The following is a 23,623-nucleotide window of genomic DNA, read 5'->3' as shown; positions in this document are numbered from 1 at the left end:
AAAGGCTCACCAGAGGTCTGCTCTTGCTATTGACATAATTATACAAGTGCATATTAACATAAAGACCTTTCTAATTATTCCAAACAATTTTACATTAAAATATTGAATACCATCTAAAAGACTTGTTGACATAACATGATGGCATATCCATCCAACTGGGGATTCATCATTCCTTTTTGTACAAAGGCTACAAGCTAACTGATTATAATGTACATGGAGGCAGACTGTGTTGAGTGGTATTCTAATTATTTCACATGGTTGCATATATCATTTGAGAAATATTAATTAGCAGGTTATGCTTTAATGGAATTGGAAGGTATTCAGTTGAAATAAAAACTACCCTCATCCAGTTATCCCCCCCACTTTTCAATAAAAGCCTATTTATGGACAGACATACTTTGTAGTAAATATCTTATGTGTAGATTTAGAGAGTCATATAATCAATATCAGAAATGGGAATTTTGAAAGTGAGATGTTCACGATTTTAATATATGACCTTAAGATAAGTGATTTCCTCTGTCCCTCCCTCCTTCCGTTTGAAACATACTGGATATTGTGTGAGATTTAGGGTAGTAGAACACAATATCTCTGTAAATATTTGCAGCCAGCCCATGATTGCTGATACAGTATAAGGCATATAGGTACAGAAGAATGCTGAGCAGAAGGCAGGGGGGTGGCGCTGCTGAACTTTTCCATGCCTGAGAATGTCCTACAGGTAGATCCTGTGCTTTGTCCCACTTATTTTCAAGCCTAGCTTGGAAGGTCAGCTAGAAGGCCAGCTAGGTGAAGTGGTAGGTAAGAAGGTTAAAGCATCTTTGGTACCATCTACTATTTCTATTTTTCAAAGTGTTTGCCCCATTAAGTAACAATTAACCTTTGGTACTTGATATGGAAACGAACATGCAGATAAACAAAACAAACACTCATTTGAAAGCAAAACTTCTGAAATTGAGGCATCATATCTGGGTAATGCTATAAGATGAGAAGTTCCAGAGTGAAACACAACTTGTAAGGAAGCATTCTTAATAGTTGTATGGCACTGAGCCCTCCAGACATAGTGAACTACAATTTCCATCATCCTAAACCACCATCCAATGATGATACAGGGTGCTGTCCAAAAATATTCTAGAGAAGGACCATATTGTTTTTTCCAATGCTGTTGGATTCTCATCATCCCCAACATATTGAAACCTAAATATACAATAGAGTAAGTCTCACTAACTTATATGCACAAAACTGGGATACAAAATAGGTAGGAAAAACACCATTCAGATATTCAATAATTTTTATATCAATACTGTAAAATACCCTTTTTCTTTGGATCGCTTTTCCAAGCTTCAAGAAAGTTAGATTCAGTTCTGTATAAATATGTTTCATCTGTTCCAAGCCAGTCTCTATCAGGTTGCCTGTAAAGAAAAATGCATTCTATTAATCAATCTGCTCAAAAATATTGGCAAAATGTGCAAAGATCAAATGCATATCTGCCAATGAGCCAATTTGGACTTGATAGACTGAAGATCTGATATTGTTTAAGCTGAATTATCCATCAGCAACATTTTGAAAAATGTAAAGAATAAAAATCATGTTACATTCAGATTTGCTTCTCTGTCAAATGGCCAATGACAAGCAGGCCAACAGTGTCATGCAATTGACAGGTCTACAGTGGAACATTTTGATTGTGAAACAAAATACTTGCCATGGGGACACATTAACTGTTTTGAAAGAATCAAAATACTTTCTTACACTGGGGTCTTTTCAGCCAGTGTCACTTAATTCTAGACAAAGAAGAGAAAGGTTACAAACATTTTCCTGGTTTTTAAAAAAATCTGTTTCCAAAGAGCTTTTAATGATTGGCAGGCCTCTTGAAGACATTATTTCTGCAAAGTTTTGTATTTGCAAGGTTTTCCATGATGGTCTTACTCCAAACATCATACCAGTTCAAGAGCATTCTATTGATATTGCTTCCTGCAATCATCATTCTGTATCTATCAACAACTAATACCAGGGTAGAAAAAGGGAACTTGTATATTCAAGACAGGTTTTTTAGGTTCATAAATCCAAAAGAAGCTTGAACAAGAATCATCAGCTTCTCATCATTCAAGTAAGATACCATCCGTTGAAAATGGGCCACAATGGTGGCAATGAGAATCTGTTCAATGCATACAGTAAGAACATACCTGGCAAAACGAGAACCCACTGTTGACTCTCAGGGTCTTAATTTCCCTGACAATGAATGTAAGCAGCAAGCCACCATCCATATCACAGGAAACAGACCCAACAACTGCTGGACATATAAAGCTGTTACAATGGGGGCATTCTTTCTATTTAACTCCACAATGAATGACACCTGCTTTAAAATCCCTAGCTTTTCAACAACAGCATCTCACCTTCTAGAGCACATTTCTGGGCACTTCTACTAACAGCTAAAAAGGGAAGCAGGGCACTTGCAGCAACTCGTTTGACCACATCCTGAAAAGAGTTTACTTCATAGGTCTGTGAAAAAAGCAGAATGGGTTATTGAAAATAAAAATAAGATCTTGAAATGCAGAAACTTCTACATTATGCTTTTATGAGTATTGATTTGAATTCCTTTTATTAATCATCATCTATGTTGAAATGAAACATTCAGGGGTACAAAAAAATAATAGACATATGACTCAAACAAAGTAACATGGATTGTACTGAATTCCTATAATATATAGTAGCTCACACTCAAGAAAGATTAACACTTTTCACTTTCAAAAAACTACTGTAGCTCTTTGTCTTCTTTCTCTTCCTCCTCTTTTTAACAGGCAAGGACACTTTCTCATTATCAGAGCAAAACAGATGAGAAAGACTGGCTTCAGGATCCAGATCCACTGAAAATTTAAAACTGTTTACCTATTACAATTCAGGAAGTATTCACTTTTTTAAACATTTTTTTCTTCCACAATGATGCCTTGGTAGACTTATACAATATCTTATCTATAGTTAACTTTACTGGCCCAAAGACTGTTTATATGTTATTATGGTTCACCAATAAGCAAACCAGATGCTTATTCTCTCTCTTTCTCTCAGTGAAATAGCCCCCTTTTATTCTCTGAAAAAGGACTACTTTTTAGAGACACAATGTACTGTGCAGGAAAAAAAGGAGTGAGGCATATGGATCATCACCTGGCTTTGCAGATTGCATACTCTAACTTTTGCAAGGTAATAAATATTAACTAAACAATATCAGCAGACAATTTTAACAACTAAAAATTGAATGAGAAAAAATTGTTGAGAATTGCCTATTTCTGATTATCTCCCCAAAGCCCATGTGGCTTGAGGATACAGCATGTGTAGCCCCTGTCCACGAGAAGATCCCAGGAACAACTGCTGTTCATTACAGAACTGGTGATATACTGATCAGGCTGTGGCAGAACAGAAGTTATGGAAAATTAAGGTTGTGACAAAGACTCATGCAAAAAATAAAATTTTCAAGCAAGAGCTTTTTCCACAATCAACCTGGTCCCCTCCCCTCCAGTATGTGGGTGGTCAACCATATCCAAACACATTTTACTGGTAACTATATTCTTCCTGTGTTAGAACGAGGACAGAGGGAGAAAGAGAGGAATAAACATGCATAACATAGCTATTCTTGGTATCGAAACATTTCCACTGAGTTTTTGAAAAGTTGGGTTCCATATGTATTACATCACCTGGTTTGGTTTCTAGGAAACCAATGAATCTCCAGCTCTTAAATGTACATGAATACATGATTATATGAATACATACATGAATCTCCAGCTCTTAGATTTAGTTTCCCCCTTCAGGAATATCTTCAAATGGTCCCTAAAGTGATTAAAATATAGCTTCCTTCTATCCTATATGCTGCTGTTCTTTCCCATCCTTTGACTAATAACTTATTGCCAACTTTTCAAGGACTGGTTACATTTTTTGCCAGAATGTGAATCATTTCCACCTACTTGCATGATGACTATCATTTTCCTACATTCAATATCAAAAGTTAGAAGTTATTTTGTCTCCTTTATTTTATGTACCTGCTTCTGATTTCTGTCTTTGATTTTGCTACTCTAATTCTTTCCCCTGCCACTGTATGTGTTTTAAAAACTAGCAACTGAATCCATCTGTTCCAGTAGTATTGACATGCCCTTTCCAGGTTTCTTCTTTTACACAGCTAAGAGTTATTACCAAATTGTTGGTGTGACAAACAACACTTTCATTCCTCCCCCAAATTTCCTTTTCAACCTCTGACTTCTCAACACATTCTGCAATTGATTTGTTGAAATGCCATCATGAATATATTTCTAGGCAGTTAAAGGGTAACAACATCAAATCTCAATTCTAAGACCCACAAGTTCAAAAGATACGTAAGATGAAATTGTGACATTCACTGTAATGATATGGTAGAAAAAATAATTAAGCTGTATGAAACTTTTAATTAAAAAAAACCCTTACTATTCTTAACAATAATACATTGTTACTTAACATTTCATCTAATATTCCTATGATTTCTTGTTTTCCCATTCATTTATTACTGTGAACCACCACCATCCCATTCCACCCCTTCTTATGTGCAAATTTGGATGTATGGAACAAACCTTGGCTTTTACATTTTCATTCCTTGTCCAAGAGAACTACAAGGAACGTGGACATTTCTTTCCATTTTGCAACTGAAAACACTAACTGCCAATCACAGTTGACAATGCTGGCTTGTTCCAACTAATCATAGTTAACATCTTATACAATTTTAGCAATATAGTAAACTATGGTTAAATAATAGACATTATTTAAGCAATTAAATAGGTTTACATGTACACGGCTAGTAGAAGTAAAGCTATGAAGTAAATTCCTAGGTTAAAATACATTCCCAGTATATGACACTGTTCCAGGCCAGCAGCTAAAATAACTATTTCCATTATAATAATCTGTTAGAGATGTTCTCTTCCGGCATAATTAATTTCATGATTAGAGCAAAATAGTACATGTTGCCTGTGTCATAAAAAGGAAGCTACACTGACACTAAAATAGAAATTATTAGCAGTTCATATCAGCAGAAAGAAAACTTAAGAACAGCTTCAGGCCATAGCTGGTTGAGAAATGCAAGATCTTAGATAAGATTTAGTTATCATTTTGACCTATATTCTTCTCATGTGGTATAAATCGTCAGCTAAAGAAGTCAGAATACAAGTAAAAGCATCAGCAGACAGCATTAGAAATCAAATATAATTGCTCACAAAAGGGAAATAACTGATCTTACTATAAGTAACTCACATATTAACAGAATTATGAACAGAAAAGAATAGCTACATCAAGGCTTAAGATGAAGATTTAGTTGACAGTAGATTTAAAACATTCTTTCCTCTACCAGTCCTTAAGTTGCCTCTTCTTTTGTCCCTTATCCTTTCCCATAGTTCCCCCATCCACTTTACTCCCCAGGGCCAATTTGCATCCCTCCACCCTCCCTAGAAGTTGTTTTCTTCGAAACCACTTGAATGTTCCTCACTCACTTTCTGCTTGCACTATTCTTTAACCACTCTGCCAAAGATCACAGGTCTATGTTGGTTAGATTTATGGGGGTGGGTGTGTATGTGTGTGACATATATTTATTATTTTAGCTATGAAGTTTAAGCACACCACTTCTAAGATATTAGCTACTCACTGAATTGTAATCTGCAAACATACATGAATCCACATAATTTGTGAAATTAATTTTCCAGAACTACTGAGATCTGTATCAATAATATTATTATTAATATAATTACTCAGCAATGTAGCACATTCATTTTTATTTCAGGAAGTTTCAGCGTCACCAATTTGGAGAACTCTTGCTTTAATAACCTGAACCAGCTATACAACTAAAGTTATTCTGATCTGATGTCAAGAATTCAGAAGAAAAGGTTAGACATAAAAGACCTTAGCAATATTTTAGACCATAATATATAGCAGAAAAGAGGCCTAAGTCTATTGCAATCTCTTTGTTATATCACAAGAAAATGTCAGCCCTTCGAGGTATACATGGTCAAGAAACAGAAGTTGCTAGGAGTCTTATAAAGTATTTTAATGCAGTTAGAAAATTGTAACAAATCTTGAAAGCTTCTCTACTTCAACTTATACATAACCCAATCAAGACAGAGTTGTTTTGAATTTCTTTCTCGCACTATTTTCCCAGGGCTAATGGGGGTGGGTTTTCTAGGTAATGACTCCACATTCTCCGGCATTTCATCACATAAAAATTACATTTGAGAAGACAAACAATAACAGAATAAGACAAGAATAACCTAATATACTTGTGTTAGCACTGACTGAAATGGACAATATATTAAACAAGAGTATACTAAATAATTTCTAGATTTTGTAGATTACCTAGCATACTCTCAGTACTAAATTGTGAGGTCCAGTAGATCTGGACTGATGTAGCTCCTGACTAGGCCTGAGATCCTCTCCCTGGAAGAAATTTACCACGTTATACTACAGATCACTGTCCTTGTATCTCCTCTCCTTAACAATTCTTCCTGATGGAATCAGCACCACCAACTTGTATCCTTGGACAGTTCCAAGCCCTTTGCATTTTGGTCACAAACACTGCTGGTATCTGCTCCAGACTCCTGGTTATTTCTCTTTTCCCTGGCCTGGAATACTAAGCTGTGTCAGGTCACTGGATCTAGCTTTCTTTTTAATTTCCTACAATGCCCCTAACACTGTCACTCTAGGCTGTAAATGCCTTAAGCAACTCTGAACTCATTTGGCTCCTAATTGTGCCATCCCAACCATCTTTTTAATGAAATATTTTCTGAGAAATAAATAAATATCTCCCTAACTAAATCTTGCTTAGCTTGACAAAGCATTCACAGTGTAATGATTAAGACTGGGGGAAAATGTACACGAATATCAGAAGATCATAAATCTACCTGAATGAGTAATTCACAGAGCTTGATTACAGATGATTGGTTCTTCTTTTCCTCAAGAAGGAAAGATACTGTTGGGTGGTAGCAAGCATCCTCTTTATTGTTGAACTCTCTCTTCCCTTCTTCAGTAAAAAGAAGGGCTAGGAAATATAAGCAGGCCACACACAAACTAGGTTGCCTGGTAGAAAGATGGATACATTCACATAGTGTATCTAAAAGGTCAAAGAGATGCAAATTTTATGATGCAGCATTTTCATAAATATCAAATGATATATTAGGATATGAAATGAAGAAGCAGAAACAAATACAAGGTAATAGGTCACAGTATGATTATGTTGACTATACATAAAAGTATGGCCTACCACCTATATTTCACTTAAAACATTCATTTAAGCAAACTTTGGACTCCAATGAAAGCTATTAACAGCTGAAGCAAATCCTCAAAAAATTGTTTATTCCAAATCTGCATGTCTTTAGGGAGAATCATGCAGAGATGAAACATTTATAAATTATTTTGGGAGAGAAAACATTTCTAAAAGCTTTGGTTCTGACAGAAAAAAATGTTCAACCTCAGGAAAGGAGCTGTGGTAGGGACATTGAGTTACACAAAAGAGTAACTGCTATATAGGTGTGCCTACTCAGATGTCTCCTGGAAGACTTCCATGTATATCGCAGGGGCCACTAATACATCTTCCACATGTTAGCCTTTTATGTGGAAGAATGCATAAATAAGCTTTTATTATATATGTAATTGTTAATGATTTCCATAGACTGAAGAAAAAAATCCTTAGTTAGCAGGAAGGTGCCAACTATAAACTTGTCCCACTGTAGGCTTCTTATTGTCCTATATTCTTTGCATGAAGCAATAAAATTATTGGGTTTTGTAACAACAATTTAAGGGGAAGGACTACTCATTAAAGCAAAGGTGTTCATTAAAGGCTTGCATTTAGCCCCACAAACTATTTTTTCAAGTCCCCAAAATTACCTTTGATTACAGCTGCCAGAAATTGGTGGCACAATTCCTTGACTTTTGTGATGAGTACATAAAAACAGTCGCACGTCTGACTTAAAGTTCTCCTCCAAATCCAAGAAAAAATATAATCATGGCTCTACCCGCTTTTCATCATCTCAACCACAAAATGTTACATGTGGCTTTTAGACATTAAAAGCTGCTTCATCTCTGCTATCCTCCAATCCAACACAGAAAACCTCTGAAATGATCTACCCAATCAAGAACAGAACCACAACATCCCAATTCTGCATAATCCCATCCCTGACAGGTGTTCCTGAAAAATACCATAATCCATAGTATCAAAAACTGGTAAGGGGGAATTAAAGGCTTTGCTCTGTTATGCAGATATTAAGTTATTTTAAAACCAGGTATTACCTATTACTGAAGCCCAATGCTTTGCTAATGCAAGAGTTACAAGTTGTAGCGCACCATGGCCACATTTTCTTAACAGTGTAGCCAAAAAAATAAGCAGGTCTTCCCATGTTTGATGAACTGCAGATGATAATTCAGGTCCTGCCAAGTAAACATAGGGGAAAAAAGCACTCACAAAGGGTAAGCATCTCAGCTTAACATTTTTAAGTATAGCATTTTTAAGATGAGAAATTTCCATTCAACGAGAAGGTCAAGACTTATAGGCCAGCCTAGACATAGGAAGATGACAAATATTCTATATGGGCATTTTAAAATTAAATTATGAAGCCATGATCAATAACGCATATAAAAATAATGAAGCGTGGATATAAACTGCTTCTAATGTTTCCTTTTTCATGTTTTTCTTTATATTTAGTTGAATTTTTGTATTTCACTTTAACAGACTATGACTAGATTCACAGATTAGTATCTTCAAGAAGTAACTCAAGAGATATCTTCAACATAAGTAAGCATACCACTGCATTCTTAAGTTCCTGATACTTTTGTACAATACACAGTAACACTGGCAAGCAACAGGCCTATCTAGGACTTAAAATTGTGCTTTGATTCCTAGAAATTAAATGGCAGTCTTTGTGCTATTACCACTTAATTAACACAAAGCAAGAAGCAGTAGCAAAGATAACTTTTAGGTGTAAATGAGAATTTGTTTTATAATAAGAAGTTGGAAATCAACGGTGTGCAAAATGTCTAAAATCTGAAACATTTCAAATTTAAAACAGACTTTCTGACTTTATTGGAAGTGCTCAAGTCCTTTCAAAAGGGTTCTAAGCTTGAAGCAATCCTTATTTGAGCTCAGAATACTTCTAGAAACTGCTTCTGCCCCTTAGCTGCCATGAAAGTCTTAGTGCAAAAAGATTCTTTTTAAAGATTCCTGAAACCTCAGAAGATCATAGATATTTTTTAAAATGATTGCTTTCCTGAGGAGACCATGAATGCTGCTTAGGGATCCCATCAGATTTCCAGACCATTCTTCCATCTAGCCTAATACTGTCAACATGGACAACATGTCAGGCAGAAATGTTTCTGTTCCTATCCGGAAATATTGAACCTGGGACCTTCAACAAGTATCACTGAGTAATGGTGCCATGTACAAGCTTTGCTTCCAGACTGCAAAAAACAAAATGTTGATATCAACTCATACAAATATTCTGCAAAATTTTCAGATGCCTGTTCCTTACCAACATAGTTACCTGTAATGTCCTTGGATCTAAGGGAAAGAATCACAAAGAACTTTTCCAAGAGAGGCTTCAATAACTCATCCTGCAGCACAAGATGGGTATCTACCAACAAACATGATCTCAACAGTCGAGACAATGATGAAACAAATTCCAGTAGAAATAAAATCTGCTTAAAAAACACAACATTATTAGATTCTGATATTTGGACCACTTTTTTTTGCAACCATTTATTTCCAAGATAATACTTAGAGCACTGCATGGCTGGTGCTCGACCTTTAAAAAGTAGGCCTATAATCCAGAATATATTTGGAATTAAAACCCACTAAGCCTACTTTTTTACTTATTAAAATGATTTTTATACTCTCCAATCACAAGACTTCGAGTAATGTATGTAATATCAAAATATAAACCTTGACACTAGAACACCCAGCAGTAAATAGCCTATTAACTTTCTCTCTCTTTCTCTATACACGCACACGCACACATATACACATGCAAACACATGTATTTGTATGTGCATGTATGTTACTGAACTTCATTTGCTAGGCACTCACATTAAAGGTGCATTTAAAAAGAAAGTTTGGAAAGTTTTGCAATTATTTGAATTGAGGTAGGCTGGAAATGTAAAACTAACAAGCAATTAAACAGAAGATAGTATTAGAGTCTGGCACTACCACCTCATTAAAGGTTTGCTTGTTTAATAAAGAATTATGTAAATTTAAAGTATTAACATGAATAAAATTTTAATAACTGTCATTAGTCACTGAGAACAAAAAGATATGTTTCTTCTACTTTTCAAAAAGAAAAAAGAAAAACAAACTTCCCTCCCACATAGGAAGCCATAGCATTTATTTCATGCCAGATATATTTAAAAACTGTGCAGAAATCATCTGTTAAATCTTGCTTGCTTGCTTGGTGTACATGGAATTTTTGTACTGTTCAAAACCTGGACATCTACTTGCAAATAGGCCTCTATTTTAGTTTTATTATCCCTCCCTCTTTCACATTCTATAATCACCAACAAATCAGAAATTCCAAACATAGCATACATTACTAACATCTCATAGATAGATCAAGCTGTAAAGCAAGCAGTATCTTCAAACTGGCTTCACTCTGAATATGGCTGCATATGCACAACAAGGAATCATGGCCCTCTGATGCAAACAGGCAACTCTCCTTGCTCTGCTGGAGTACTTTGATAGTTTTATGCCTATGACATCTGCAAGAGTCTTGACTCTAGCTGCATCCAATCAACCACACAGGACAATCAGGAGTAGAATACAAGCAAGATAAATCAGAGTGGGCAACAGGTTCCACAACACTCCTGTGGTCATGAAAGACTATTATTTAAAGAAAAAAGCAGAACAAATTATTTAAAGACAGTATATAAAATTAGAAAATGAGGGGGAAAACACCATAAAAGGTCAAAATCTTGTCAGACTTCAGGATTTTCACATGACTTCAGCCATAAAATGGTTCTTTATATCTGCCTTATAGCGCCTGCCAGATAGTGTTATGCTGCCTGAAAAAGCTATCAGACGTTGTTCTGCTTTCCTGGGAGAGGTATCTGGATGCAGATATTCTGCCTCACTCGTTCAGCAACTGAAGGAGTGGAAGAGGGAGGAATGGTCTGATTGCCATGGAAATTAGGACATTTTCCACCTGTTTTCTGACACCTGCCCCCATGAGAATAAAGCTGCACCATATTTAAAGATCATGAAAAGCAGAGGCTTTTGCATCAGGGAGTGGCACAGAAATATTTCAGTATTTTTAGAGTCTAACTGCTGCTTACATGTCATGCATCCAAAGTTTTGCAACTGGGCACATTTTGAAACAGATTTAATAGAGACCTAGGAAAAAGGATACATCTTTCTAAAAAGAAATGCTAAAGCTCATTGAGCATATTATTGATCTTGCTCACACTTTATCTTTCTTTCCATTCACAAGAAGATTCACACAGGGAAGTGAGATCAAAGCAGCTTTGATGTCACCTCTCTGTATTCAGTTGCACAACATAACTCAGTTACCTGAGTTTTACAACTACACAGCAATCAACTAAGGCACTGCAGGTCCTAAATAATTGATGGAGCGAGATGTTATGGCACACAGACCCCTAAGCATGAGAGTGTTTTCTTTCCTGCATTGATATTCTCTCCATTCCCTGGTTCTCAGCTACAGCAAGAAAACATGAATTCTAAGGTGAAACTATTCTTGTCTTCTTAGTTGCAGTAGCAGTAGCATCTTGGGCAAGTTTAATAAATAATAATAGTGCTAGTAGTAGTAGTAATTTTAACCATTTGTTGTTTTAAACTTCAATCTTGCATAAAATGGATGTAGAATCTGAACATACTATTTTAAAATGCCAATTCATTCTGCAAGATTACAAGTAATAGGGAGCTGCTGCCTATGTTAGTTAAATGGCAAGAATTTATTTATTTAAAGGATCTTTACTCCACTTGAGCCAAAACCTATCCTTGACTGGCTTACAGGAAGAAGGAAACCAGCAATCCTATAGTTCAGATCAATAGCCTGATGGAATGACTTCAGGCGAGGAATCAAGACAAACACGCCTTCATCATAGAGGAGGTGAGCCATCTCTTCCACTCTGCTGCTTGCCATTGTCTACTCCTCCTCTAGTTCTAAAATATGCTATTGGTGATTGGGAAGGAAGGAACACCCTGAACAAATATTTCTGAGAAAGACCATTTGTTTTCCAAATTGACACCAACCTACCTATGGTGGAAATTGGTGTTATAAAATATAGGTGTGACTGGGAATTAGGCTAAAGGGAAGGGAAAAGGATGGAAGGTAGTTTGGTTTAGAGCAGTGCTTTTCAAACTGGGCAACTTTAAAATGTGTAGACTTCAACTCCCAGAATTCCCCAGACAACATGGCAGAGCCATGTTGGCTGGGGAATTTGCCAGTTTAAAAAACACTAGTTTAGAGGGACTGCACGTTATAGTAAAGGGGCAAAAGTGGTTGTCAATAACAACAGTGTCTTTTTTTTATTTTCACTACAGTACTCCACAGATATTAAAAAGTAGGGTAGTCCCTGTCCACAGGGTCAAAATCTAATGGATATTATAGAAAGGAAAAGAACTTGGTAAAAGAGAAAATACTACTGATCAGTAGTATTTTTATGGCTGATAGATGGGGCCAAACTGGTTCCTTCTTTTTGTGACATTTTCTCCTAGGAGGCAAGAGGCACAGAGCTGAGTGCTCTTATGTTCTGGACTCTGCCATAACAGCTAAAGCAGTTTGATAACTAGGGAGCATCTACAGTATATGAGCTACAGCAGTTTTAATATTAAAGGAAAACTCATTTGTTTAGGTTGTTCAAAGCCACCTTGTCTGGATTATGGTGAAATAGGAGTATATAGAAGGGTCAGGTAAAAGGAAGAAGTATTTCTTCCTCTGAAGAAACATTTCTCCCTCTTTACTCTTGCCTTTCTCCTCTGCAAGGATGTGTCTTCCCACATACACAGACACATTCAAGGTACAGCAAGTAGTTAAACTTTATTTTTGTTATGGGTTATATTCTATAGCCTAGATTCTCCCAAACTGAAGAAAACTGTAGCTCTCCCTCAGGAGACAGTATGTTCAACATTCACAATAAATACCGATATAAAGTTTGGGTAACCGGCATCTTTATAAAAGTAAATTATAGAGGGCCAATTAATGAAATCCACTTCAAAAAGAGAAGATAAACCATCACACAATTTAAGCAATTCAATAGAAAGGAACAGGAACCAAGCATCCACAACTAACCTGCATTTTGGAATATTCCATATGAGATGGCCGAGGTAGGGGAGCTTTCATTTCAAAGATGCATCTCTCTAGCAAGCCAGAATTTACAAGACTAACAAAAACACAGACATATACTGTGTTAGGAGAAATTAATATGAACTCAAACACAGAACATAAAAATGTAGTCTCGGTTACTCACACCCTGGCCTGCATTAATGAGGCAGGCTGATGTTTAGTAGAACATGAGTGCACCTTCTTTCTTTTCCACCATAAAGAAGGAATCACCAGAATGCATTTACTTAGAAACCAATTGGATTGCACCCCAGTCAATAAAAAGGTACATATAACAAGGGCAATAAAATATAGAAGCTACAAAAAGGGGATAATAATAAAACCAGGGAGCAGCATGAGCAATTAAAACTGTGTGGAAGGAATGATGTTGCTTTCTCTAGCTGCCTAAAAGGCAATAAAACAGAGGGTAATCTTATTTCGTTATGGAAGAAGTTCCACATGCTGGGTGCTACTATACAGCAAACCCTGTATGTACCCATCCGGTTTCCCCCTGCTAGAATGTGGGACATATAACATGCACTCAGATGAGACTCATAGATGTGGCAGTCTTTCAGATGTACTGCCTTACATGTTTGGGGATCTACAGGTAAGAACCAGCACCATGAGCAGGATTTGCATATAAACTGAGTGCAGGAGATCGGAGATTCATGTTCTATTGTCTATAAAGTGCATACAAAAAAGCAACCTGGATGCTGCAATTGCACTTTCTGAATTTTCCAGATATTTGGCAGTTCCATGTAGTTAGCTAGACATAGAGGGACTAAGGTATGGAGCACTGTGACCAGATTCATCTTCGCATGGAGGACATATAACTGGTACCTTAGCCAAAACTTGACAAAACCACAATTTGGCCAGCAAGGAATGGCTTTAGATCTTAATGAACTCTAAGCTGTGTATATGATCCTCCAGAGGAAGGGCTACCTGATCCATAATAATTTTAATTCCCACTTTAGGCATACCACTCTATCTTAGAGGATCTTTGTCTATCTGAACTCAGTGTCTGTTCACACACAACTAATCCAGTCACATCCAATCCAGTTTCTATGTCCTCTTTGAAAGTATATCAGTACCATCAACAGTATCATGAGATTCTACCTCTCCCAGCAAAATAGAGTTCTAAGAAAACATATATTCCTTCGGCCTAGGATACGAGCAATAGTACCAAGGCATTACTTTTAGGGAACGTTAAAGACAAATAGGACTGGAACAGTGCAACAGAGTATCTGAAGTACATGTAACAACTAGGAGGAGGAGCACAGCCACTTTGTTAGAATCTTCTTTGTAACCTGAGAAGGGCCAGGTTAAAATAACTAAAAGCAACTGGAGGAAGATTTGTGCCTAATGTACATGCCAGGTTAAAATAACTAAAAGCAACTGGAGGAAGATTTGTGCCTAATGTAAAAGCTAATGAAGAGGGCTGAGACTACAGGACTGGAAGAAAAAACAAAACAAAACCCAAATCACTGAAACATGTAGGGAAAGAATGAAAGAAACTTTCTCCCACCTCCACCCAGCAATCTGGACTCTAATGTTGGATGCCCAACTGAATATTCTACTTCATTTGACATTGGACCATATATAAGGTTAGAGTTAGGGTAGTAAAGAGTTTTATTTAAGTTAGGATACAAAGTTCTAGTCTCTAGTCCTCAACAGAGGATACTGATCCTAGAATGTCAAACCAAGACTTTTTACAGTGAAGAAAAATGTAATGAATTCATGTTTAAACCATAGTTTATTTTTGGTTTCATATTATGTGCAGTGAGGCTACTGAAATTAACAGTGGGAAGTAGCTTTGGATAGAAAGAGTCTGGGTAACAAAAATAGCAAAACAATTTGCGTCAAGATATCTAGTCATCTTATGACTCTGTGGTTAACAGCAGTAAACTTAGGACTTCCAAACTCATACTTTAACAAAACTAATTTTAATATCAATAGCTATTTTATTTATGTTGTTAACACATTATTAATGTTGCTTATACACACACACACACACACACAAACAACTCTTTTATTAATGCTAATATATTTTCTTTTCTTTAATCTCACTTCTATAGTCATAGGATAATAAAGGAAAAATATATCACAAGTAGATTTAATATACAAATTTACTTCACTACACATAAAACGTGAAATATTTGCCTCAGTGTATTGACAAGTTTAGAAAATACATTATTTGGGGATGATGCAAATTTAGTGTAGCAAGACTGAGTCAGAGGACTGTTTTATTTTCCGCATACAGATCTTAAGAAGTCAAGAAAACAGATGAAAACTATGTGCTTTTAGTTAGCCTCATCTAAAACAAGTTACTTTTTATTTTGACCAACTTGTAATTAAATAAATATGGAATTGTTAGAAACTGTCAAACTTCATGCCATATATGACAATAAATCTCAAACACGCAGGATATCAATTTTGCAAAAGCTTCGCTGACTCAACATGGCTTAAAGAAGTTGCTTTACTGCAAACAAGAAAGAAGTCATATAGAGAAAGCTGTTGGGAGTCAGGCAGCATATAAGTTTAATAAATAATATTTATTTATTTAATACAAAGATATATCTATCCCAGAACACAGAAATCAAACCACACACACACACATACAGACACCAGCTCTAGGGTTTAAATCCTTAACCTTTTCCTCTTAGCCTTTCAAGTCAATGGATGTTTGGTTGTTGTTTTTTTCCAGACCTGGGATTAGGTGACCCCTGCTCAATGTTTATACAACAGTTCTTTCTGGTCTGAGCACCCACTGATCCTAACCCCATCAATTTCAGCCCTTAGAGATATTCTAAATTTGCTCCATTTTCTGGAAGAAAGGAGTTCTAGTTTGATTTAAAAGTTACTTTTGAATTCTCAGAATACCCAACAGTTTATCAATATCTGTAACAAAGCTTGGGATAGCATTTGTCCCAATCTATTTGTAAGCTCACCAGTTATTGATCTCTTACCTACTGAGAACAGTTAGTGTATGTGCTCTCCGAAGAGCAGTCGTAGTCTCTTTTGGAGTAACAACAAGCAAGTTGTCCAACAAGCCACACACAGCTGATAGGAGAGGGGGTGTGACTACCGCACACTGATTAGGTCTAGTGACAGTCTCTGGGGAATCATGTGGACTTGAAGATGCTGTTGTGGTTGTGTCACTCTGACCTAGAACACAAGATTCAAGAGAAAATAAGCTACATGAAATGTGGATTCATATAAAACGCTGAGATACATTCCTCACCTAGACATGAACAACAGAGAATCAGTCAATTCTATTTGTTACGTGAAGCTTCAACAAATTATTGTACCTATTGTTGCCATAAAGACCCAAGCAGCCAGATGCTGTTTCTTAAACTGAAGATTCCTCTGTTAGGATAAATAGGACAATACACAACAGTCCAGTAAGAAGCAACAAGAATAGGGTAACAGAGGCCCAGACAATTTTGTCCATTGGGAACATTTAAAGTTGTAAAACACATTGTATTTCAAAACAGAGCTGCTGATATCTGAAAGGTATGCACAGCTAATATTTTTGTTTTTCCACCCCATGCCTTGAATGCCTGAGAATTTCAAAAATGAGCTACCAGGTGATGGCTGCGGTTTGGACAACCCATTCCAGAATCCCTAGCATGCACTGTGCATGATTAAGAAATGACATTGCTCAATATAGTTCTCAAGAGCATCCAACCTTGAGCTATGAATCGGTTCACTGCCACATCACGAATGAGACTAACAGCTGGTGAAGAGGGTGCTTCTAGTTCCATAGCACATCCCGGTGATGGCGATACTGAAATTATCTGAGAAGAACCAAGGTTAGCAGTTTATTTATTCAATGTGTATTTTTGTTTATTCTTTAGCTGATGTACCCCACTTTTTCACCCAAATGGTGCTCATGATGGCTAGCTGCGGTAAAAAAAAAAAAAAGATAAAACTGGGACTATATTAAAATAAAACCAGACTAATGCAATTCAAAGCACAGAGTAGAAACAAAGCAAGAAAATTGCACAGAACTCAGTCAATTAAAACATCTCAGCAAAATTTTAGAAAACTAAGGAGCCACTTGTTGGTCAAAATAATAATGTCTTTACTTGCAAGTAGAAAAGTAGAGAGGGAAAGAGCCCAGCTTCCTTTGGCAGTGAGTTTGAAAGCCTGGGAAAGCCAGACATTGAGAGGAAATGCTGCCATCTCCATCCCCACCCTCACATTCCAAACAAATACACTTGGCATGGGAAGAAGACAGAGAGGAAGATATTTTCTGAAGACTACTCTAGAGAATATGATGCCTCAAATAGCCTCTGTGCGTGTGTGTGTTGTGTGTGCACACACACACCTTCAGGTCAGTGTTGATTCCTGGTGACTGTATGGACTATTCCCTACAGTTTTCTTGGCAAGATTTTTGGAAGTGGTTTGCCACTGCCTTCTTCTTCCTAGTTCTGAAAGAGAGTGACTGCCCCAAGATTACCTAGCTGGCTTCATGCCTAAGGCAGGATTAGAAATAATGGTCTCCTGGTTTCTAGCTTGGTACTTTCGCCACTATACCAAACTCTTTCAAATAGTCTATAGGGCATTATAGGTCATAATCACCAAATTAAATTGTCTAGAAACAGATGGTGACTGTATATGAAACATGGTGTTTGGTCATGTAGTCTTAGTATATTTAACCTATAAAAAACCTCATCAAATGCATGGGACATTGGGACTCATCCATGGACACCACGGAGGCCAAGCCCAATCAGCTCTGTTGGTGTCATGGAAAGCTCCCACTTGGACTCAGAGCCAGAGTTTGAGGGGCAGGAGCTTCCAGAGCTGCAAGCAGAAGAGGAACCAGGGCAGTCGGAGGCATCAGATGGACGGCTGGCTGTGCAATCGGAGAAGCTGGGGCAGGGCAGCGAAGCACAGAACCAGCTGGATCCACTCTCTGATAATGAGGCGGAGAGGTTACGACCACCCGATGCCAGAGTGTGGCGGGTGGAGAAAAGAGTTCAGCAGAGATGCTCAGTGAAGCTACTCATGAGAAGGGAATCTCACCCTCAGTAATGAACAACACCGGGGTGGCTTTTAGAAAAGAGGCTTGGCAAACTGGTGTCTCTTTGATAGCAACCACTGTCTGGTTACCCTGCTTCGTGTCCTGCTGTTTTGTGATACCTAACCCAGACTGACTGCCAAACCCCGATCCTTGTTTGACTTCGGACTTCACTCAACAAGTCTTCCCCGTTTGCTGTGTGTTCAACCCTATTGACAGGCAAGCTGTATAGACTCTGGGACTAACTGGAAATTTGTATCTGTATCGTACTGTTTAGTAAAAAAAGGAAACAAACTCCTCCATGTGTATGCATGTGGGGCAGGATCAGGACAGTTGGAAAGTAAATTGGGTCTCCTTCATAAAACTAGGGGTAAGGATTTGTAATAAAACCTCTTATTTAAGTGCAATTGTAGTTCTAGAACCTCACAGAATGGATGGGAATTCCTTTGCAACACAATGCAACCCAAATGCTCTCTCCTGTTTGTTAACTGTGCAACAAGGAGCAAGAGAGCCATTTAAGGCACTTTCAATTTAATTAATAACTTTTGCCGATTAAGCACTATGCTGTTTAAAGCATTTCCTTTCCCACCTTGTTACACATGGGAAATAAGATGTTTTCACTTCTATTATCTGAGAAGCCTATGGAGACATCATAGGGCCCTGAAGCATGCTATAAATAACAAAAGATGCTACAGCCTTTTGCTTTTCTTTTCAGCATGCCAAATTCTTGATGATGATGATGATGAAATTAAAGAATCTAGCATAGAGCTAGTCAAACACAAAGAAAAGTGTCTGTGTGCACAGTGGTGGCCATGGGCACATTACTGCTCCAGAGAACCTAGCAAGGTTACTTCAGAGAACCTATCTGTCAGGCTTCACCCTATCACTTAGGAAAGCTCACAAGAATGCCAAATAATATTTATTAGTACTATTTATAGAAAAAGTTTAGAAGCCATAAGCAAGGAATGTCATCAACTTCTGTGATTCAAAAACAGTCACTAGCTAGTGTGAGAGTTCTCACATGGTTGGTGAAAAACAGTATGATAGCAAATCTGACCATTGCAAAAACAAAGGACAGATGGAAACCAGTCCATTTGGGAGAGAGGCCAAGTTTTCCATTCCAAAAGGCCAGGAGGAAAATAAAGCAGTTTGAATGTTGATTCTGTATAAATGGCTTGTTCTTGAAGGAAAGAGAGGAAATGTGAATAAACTAATTATGTCTGGTCACTTTAAAAGTAAAGTCTAAATGTAAAACAATTACCTACATGAGTCAATTGTCTTGGGGGGAAAAAAAAACGGTTTGCCCTACCATCAATAGTTAATGATCGTTTGCATAATGTCAAATATGGAAACCATTCTAGAAATTATTAGTAGAAACAATTCTAATACTAGAAAACATTGTAGCGTGCAATAACAGAATTAGGCTGTTTTAGACAGAGATACCTTTCTGGAAATGAAAGCATTTTTACTTTTCCTACCAAAAATTACTGGATGCCTCCCACACTGAAAAAATCCACATATTTTTAGCATTGCCTGCTGAAAAGCAGAAACAGAGCTAGTATAATGGAATCCTAGTTCTCCAGACTATCCCATTTCACTGTATGTTCATGACACAAACAACTTATACTATACTCACCCAAGTGTCAGAAGTTGACCGAGAGCTTGGAGATTGGCTTTCACCACTCTGGACTCTCCAAGCAGAAAGAGAATCTTCAAAGTCTGGAAAGGGAAAATGGAGAGGGAGGGAATCCATGCTTATCAAAAGCTCATTATTTATTCTTGCCACCAACAGATTTTCAGCCTCTTGGAACATTTCCTGTCATTTCAAGATAAGCCATACCTCCTCCATAATTCCAAGAGCAAGAGTAAACCTAGCTTCTTCTTCCCTGCAATAGTGAGTTACAGTGTCCAAGATACCCAAGAATAAGTTGGGTCATCCCTAAGCCTCATCCAAGCAGCCACAGTTTGTAGTTTGGCTAATAAGGCTAAACAAAACATGACTGACCTAAACTAGACTTCCCCACCCCCAAATTATTTTTAACTTTTAAACAACCCCCTTTCATTACCCAGTAAGCAAAAGTCAACACTGCATGAAATGCTTATAATGGGTTTTCTTTATAAATATAGCAATGTTTTCAATTGTTTTTTTCAATATTCTGTCTAACTTCTGCATCTTGAATTGTGAAGCTCAAGTGTGGGACATGGTAATTAATCTTCACTAATAAGCATTTTGTGCCATAAAACTGATGAGAAAATGTTATTTATAATCATATGCCCCGAGATACAGATTTACCCAACAGCGAATAGACGTAAGGTGAAGGTACACTTGATTCAGCAAGGAGGGGGGAAGGGGGGATGCTGACTGGAACGAACAGAGCCACAAGGAGTTCCCTATTATTTTAAACAAGAGACAGCAATAAGCCACCAGCTGTTTGCTTAGTGTATCCAGTCTAATTGTCTGCCAAACAAATCTCCATGATGCACTGAGAATTGATAATTTCCACAATGTTCTCTTCAAAGTACACATATGAAGTGGCCCTTGCTCTCTATGGAGCGCTGCCAACAATTCTCATGAAATGAAAAAGTATTTCATAAACCCAGTATGGAATTTCTCACAGGACGTCATTAACACAGCAACAAAGAATAGAGAAATAAATTGTCAGTATAATCCCAAAGCTCGTATCTTGCCCTTTTCAGCCTCTTCCTTTCTTTACATTACAGTTGTATTCTACTTAAAGTTCTAATTAATATATACATTTTAGAAATTCCTACATTTAATTATTCTTCTTCACAAAGAGAAAGAATAAATTACCTGGGTACCTTTTCCACCTCCAACTATACACACACATTTTTTTAAAAAAATCTAATTGTACCCTGAACACTGAGCCAGATAAAAGAGTAAGGTTTTGTTTACTTTAGAAATGCACAAGTATTGTAACTTTACATACTCACAGAGGATAATATTTTAGATTGTCACATAATTAAAACTGCAATCATGGGAAGAAACTATTGAGAACTTAGAGAAGAACAGTGAGATTCACACTATGTGAATTCTTGGAAATAGCACTTACCATTCATGCCATTCTTTGCTGATACCAGGCAATCTCCCACAGAAAAATCCACATCAAATGTATACCGACCCAGGTAGCACCCCTTCACCATCTCATTCAAATGCTCATAGAAGTGGCAGTGGTATAGCAAGGCCTGCAGAGCAGGTTTTCCAGTCAGAGATAGGCCAGATCCTTCATCATGTACACAAGGCCCCTGGAAGGAGGGAGGGAGGGAGGGAGGGGAGGGACAAAAAGTTCTCCTTTTACATTACAGCTTCCCATCCTATGACTCAAGGGTAGGGTACCAGGGATGAAATTTCCTCCTCTCCCTCTTTTCAATTTTGAGGACTTTGTGTTTATAGGTAGTCCTTGCTTAGTGACCACAACTGGGACCAGCAACTCCATCGCTCAGCGATGCAGTCACTAAGCAAAGCATCCCATGACTGCAACGGACTTACGTCACTTCCCATTTTGTCATTAAGTGAGTCACCATGGTTTGTTAAGCAAGACATCATTGGACCACTGCTTGCAATTTTACTGCTGGCTTCTCCACTGACTCTGCTTGTCAGAAGCTGGTTGTGAAGCAAATGGAGATCACATGACCAGAGGACACTGTGACAGTCATAAATGTGAGGAATGGTCGTAAAGTTACTTTTTCAGTGCCATAGTAATTTTGAACAATCACTAAACAGGGCAGTTGTTAAGCAAGGTCTACCAGCACTTTGTAACTTTACTGTTTAAATGGAAAACCATACCACTGATTGTTGATAGTCTGATGTCAAATTTGCCAATTCGGGAACATGAAAATCTCACATCTTTCATCACACAGTGAATCTGGGCGAGGATCTGTAAATTGTGAATCCATGAAAATGCAGGTAAGCTGCAATTTACCGCTTATTGGAAAAAAATTATCTCCTCATGGATCTTCATTTTCATTTTTTTGAAAGCTAACTTCCAAGCTCTTAATTGTGGTATAATTGTAATTGTGGAATTCAAGCAAACTTCAACTTTTTTTATAATTTGGAGGACTTGACTCAGAATTTAAACACTGTTTCTTTTTTCTCCTTCCCCTGTTCTAGTTTTAACAGATATTTTAGGATGTTTTTGAAAAACATTGAATAAAATATGGTTGAGAGTCAGTCTGGTGTTGTGGTTAAGGCATCACGCTGGAAACTGGGAGACCATGGGTTCTAGTCCCACCTTAGGCACAAAGCCATCTGGGTGACCCTGGGCCAGTCACTCTCTGTCAGCCCTGGGAAGGAAGCAATGGCAAACCACTTCTGAAAAGCCTTGCCAAGAAAACTGCAGGGACTTGTCCAGGCAGTTGCCAGGAGTGAAAAACTGACTCAAAGGCACACACACACACACAAGTTGGTGAACCTAGTGGCATGGATTGATTATTGAAACTTTTCAGGATGCCGAAAAAAGGAATTCACAAAGCTTCTTTGTTTTTTTCCCCCCAATATTTGCTAATAAAAAAAAAGTCACTACTTTTTTGTTTCAAATGAGCTACAAGTAAGAATGTGTTTAATTATTTGGACATGTGTTTTGAACCCTACCACAGAAAGTGGGAATTCAAGTGCAGAATATCTGAGCAGGGTGTACTGACCAAATCAAGCATGACAACTCTGCAGATGCTAAGCATGATCACATTGAGTCAATTTTTTTTATATACTTGGCTCCACTGAGGGCAATTTTGGATTTTTATACCTAGCAGCCGCAAAGGTATATAAAAACCACTGAAGTCATATTATAGCCATGTGTGCAGAATGATACCAAGCACCTTGAAACCATATAACATTTCAGTGATCCACTGAACTGGAACTAAATGTGGTGATTACTGACTTCAAAACCATTGTTTGTAAGAGAAGAAAAAAATACTAACCCACCAAATAATCACCCCTATAGATTAATTGCTCTGATAGTAGCACAATGAATCTTAAATTTGAGTACCACTTAGTCTGCCACTCCTCTTTATAATAGTTTTTTTCCCCTTACTTTGCAGTGTTCACCACACAGATGTTGCTCTTTCTAGTGTTTCAAACATTAGAATGAGATGAATAACTTGAAGAATCATTGCATTTGAAACTTGAGGCCAATTCACAATTGTGGATTACTTGCATATAAAATGTGTGTGCTGCCCCACCCAAATCACCCTATTTCCTCCCACTGTGGAGGCTCCTTGCATGATTCAGAGACACTCTGAGATGAGGAGGCTCATTTCATGATTGAGAAACTGG

At 37.4% G+C, this 23,623-nt stretch overlaps 1 protein-coding gene across 2 annotated transcripts in view; it reads right to left on the bottom strand.

Moving 5' to 3' along the window:
- The window catches only part of RTTN (rotatin), a 106,193-nt gene that overhangs the window by 20,018 nt on the left and 62,552 nt on the right, over positions 1-23,623 (bottom strand). For both annotated transcript variants that reach the window (XM_088130579.1, XM_088130580.1), the window contains 10 exons: positions 21,405-21,597; positions 19,970-20,052; positions 16,999-17,107; positions 16,277-16,475; positions 13,281-13,371; positions 9,525-9,678; positions 8,278-8,415; positions 6,894-7,102; positions 2,388-2,493; positions 1,309-1,406 (listed from right to left, as the gene is read on the bottom strand). In XM_088130579.1, coding sequence (XP_087986705.1) covers positions 1,309-1,406; positions 2,388-2,493; positions 6,894-7,102; positions 8,278-8,415; positions 9,525-9,678; positions 13,281-13,371; positions 16,277-16,475; positions 16,999-17,107; positions 19,970-20,052; positions 21,405-21,597 — 1,380 coding nt within the window. The remainder of the gene's footprint in view (positions 1-1,308; positions 1,407-2,387; positions 2,494-6,893; positions 7,103-8,277; positions 8,416-9,524; positions 9,679-13,280; positions 13,372-16,276; positions 16,476-16,998; positions 17,108-19,969; positions 20,053-21,404; positions 21,598-23,623) is intronic.

Source organism: Python bivittatus, unplaced genomic scaffold (genome assembly GCF_059951505.1).
Source record: "Python bivittatus isolate LINGU-HERP-01145 unplaced genomic scaffold, Pbiv_v1 ctg000840_np1212, whole genome shotgun sequence".
Classification (NCBI taxonomy): domain Eukaryota; kingdom Metazoa; phylum Chordata; class Lepidosauria; order Squamata; family Pythonidae; genus Python; species Python bivittatus.
Note: the sequence above shows the minus strand (reverse complement) of the source record. Positions and strands in the feature narration are given on the sequence as shown.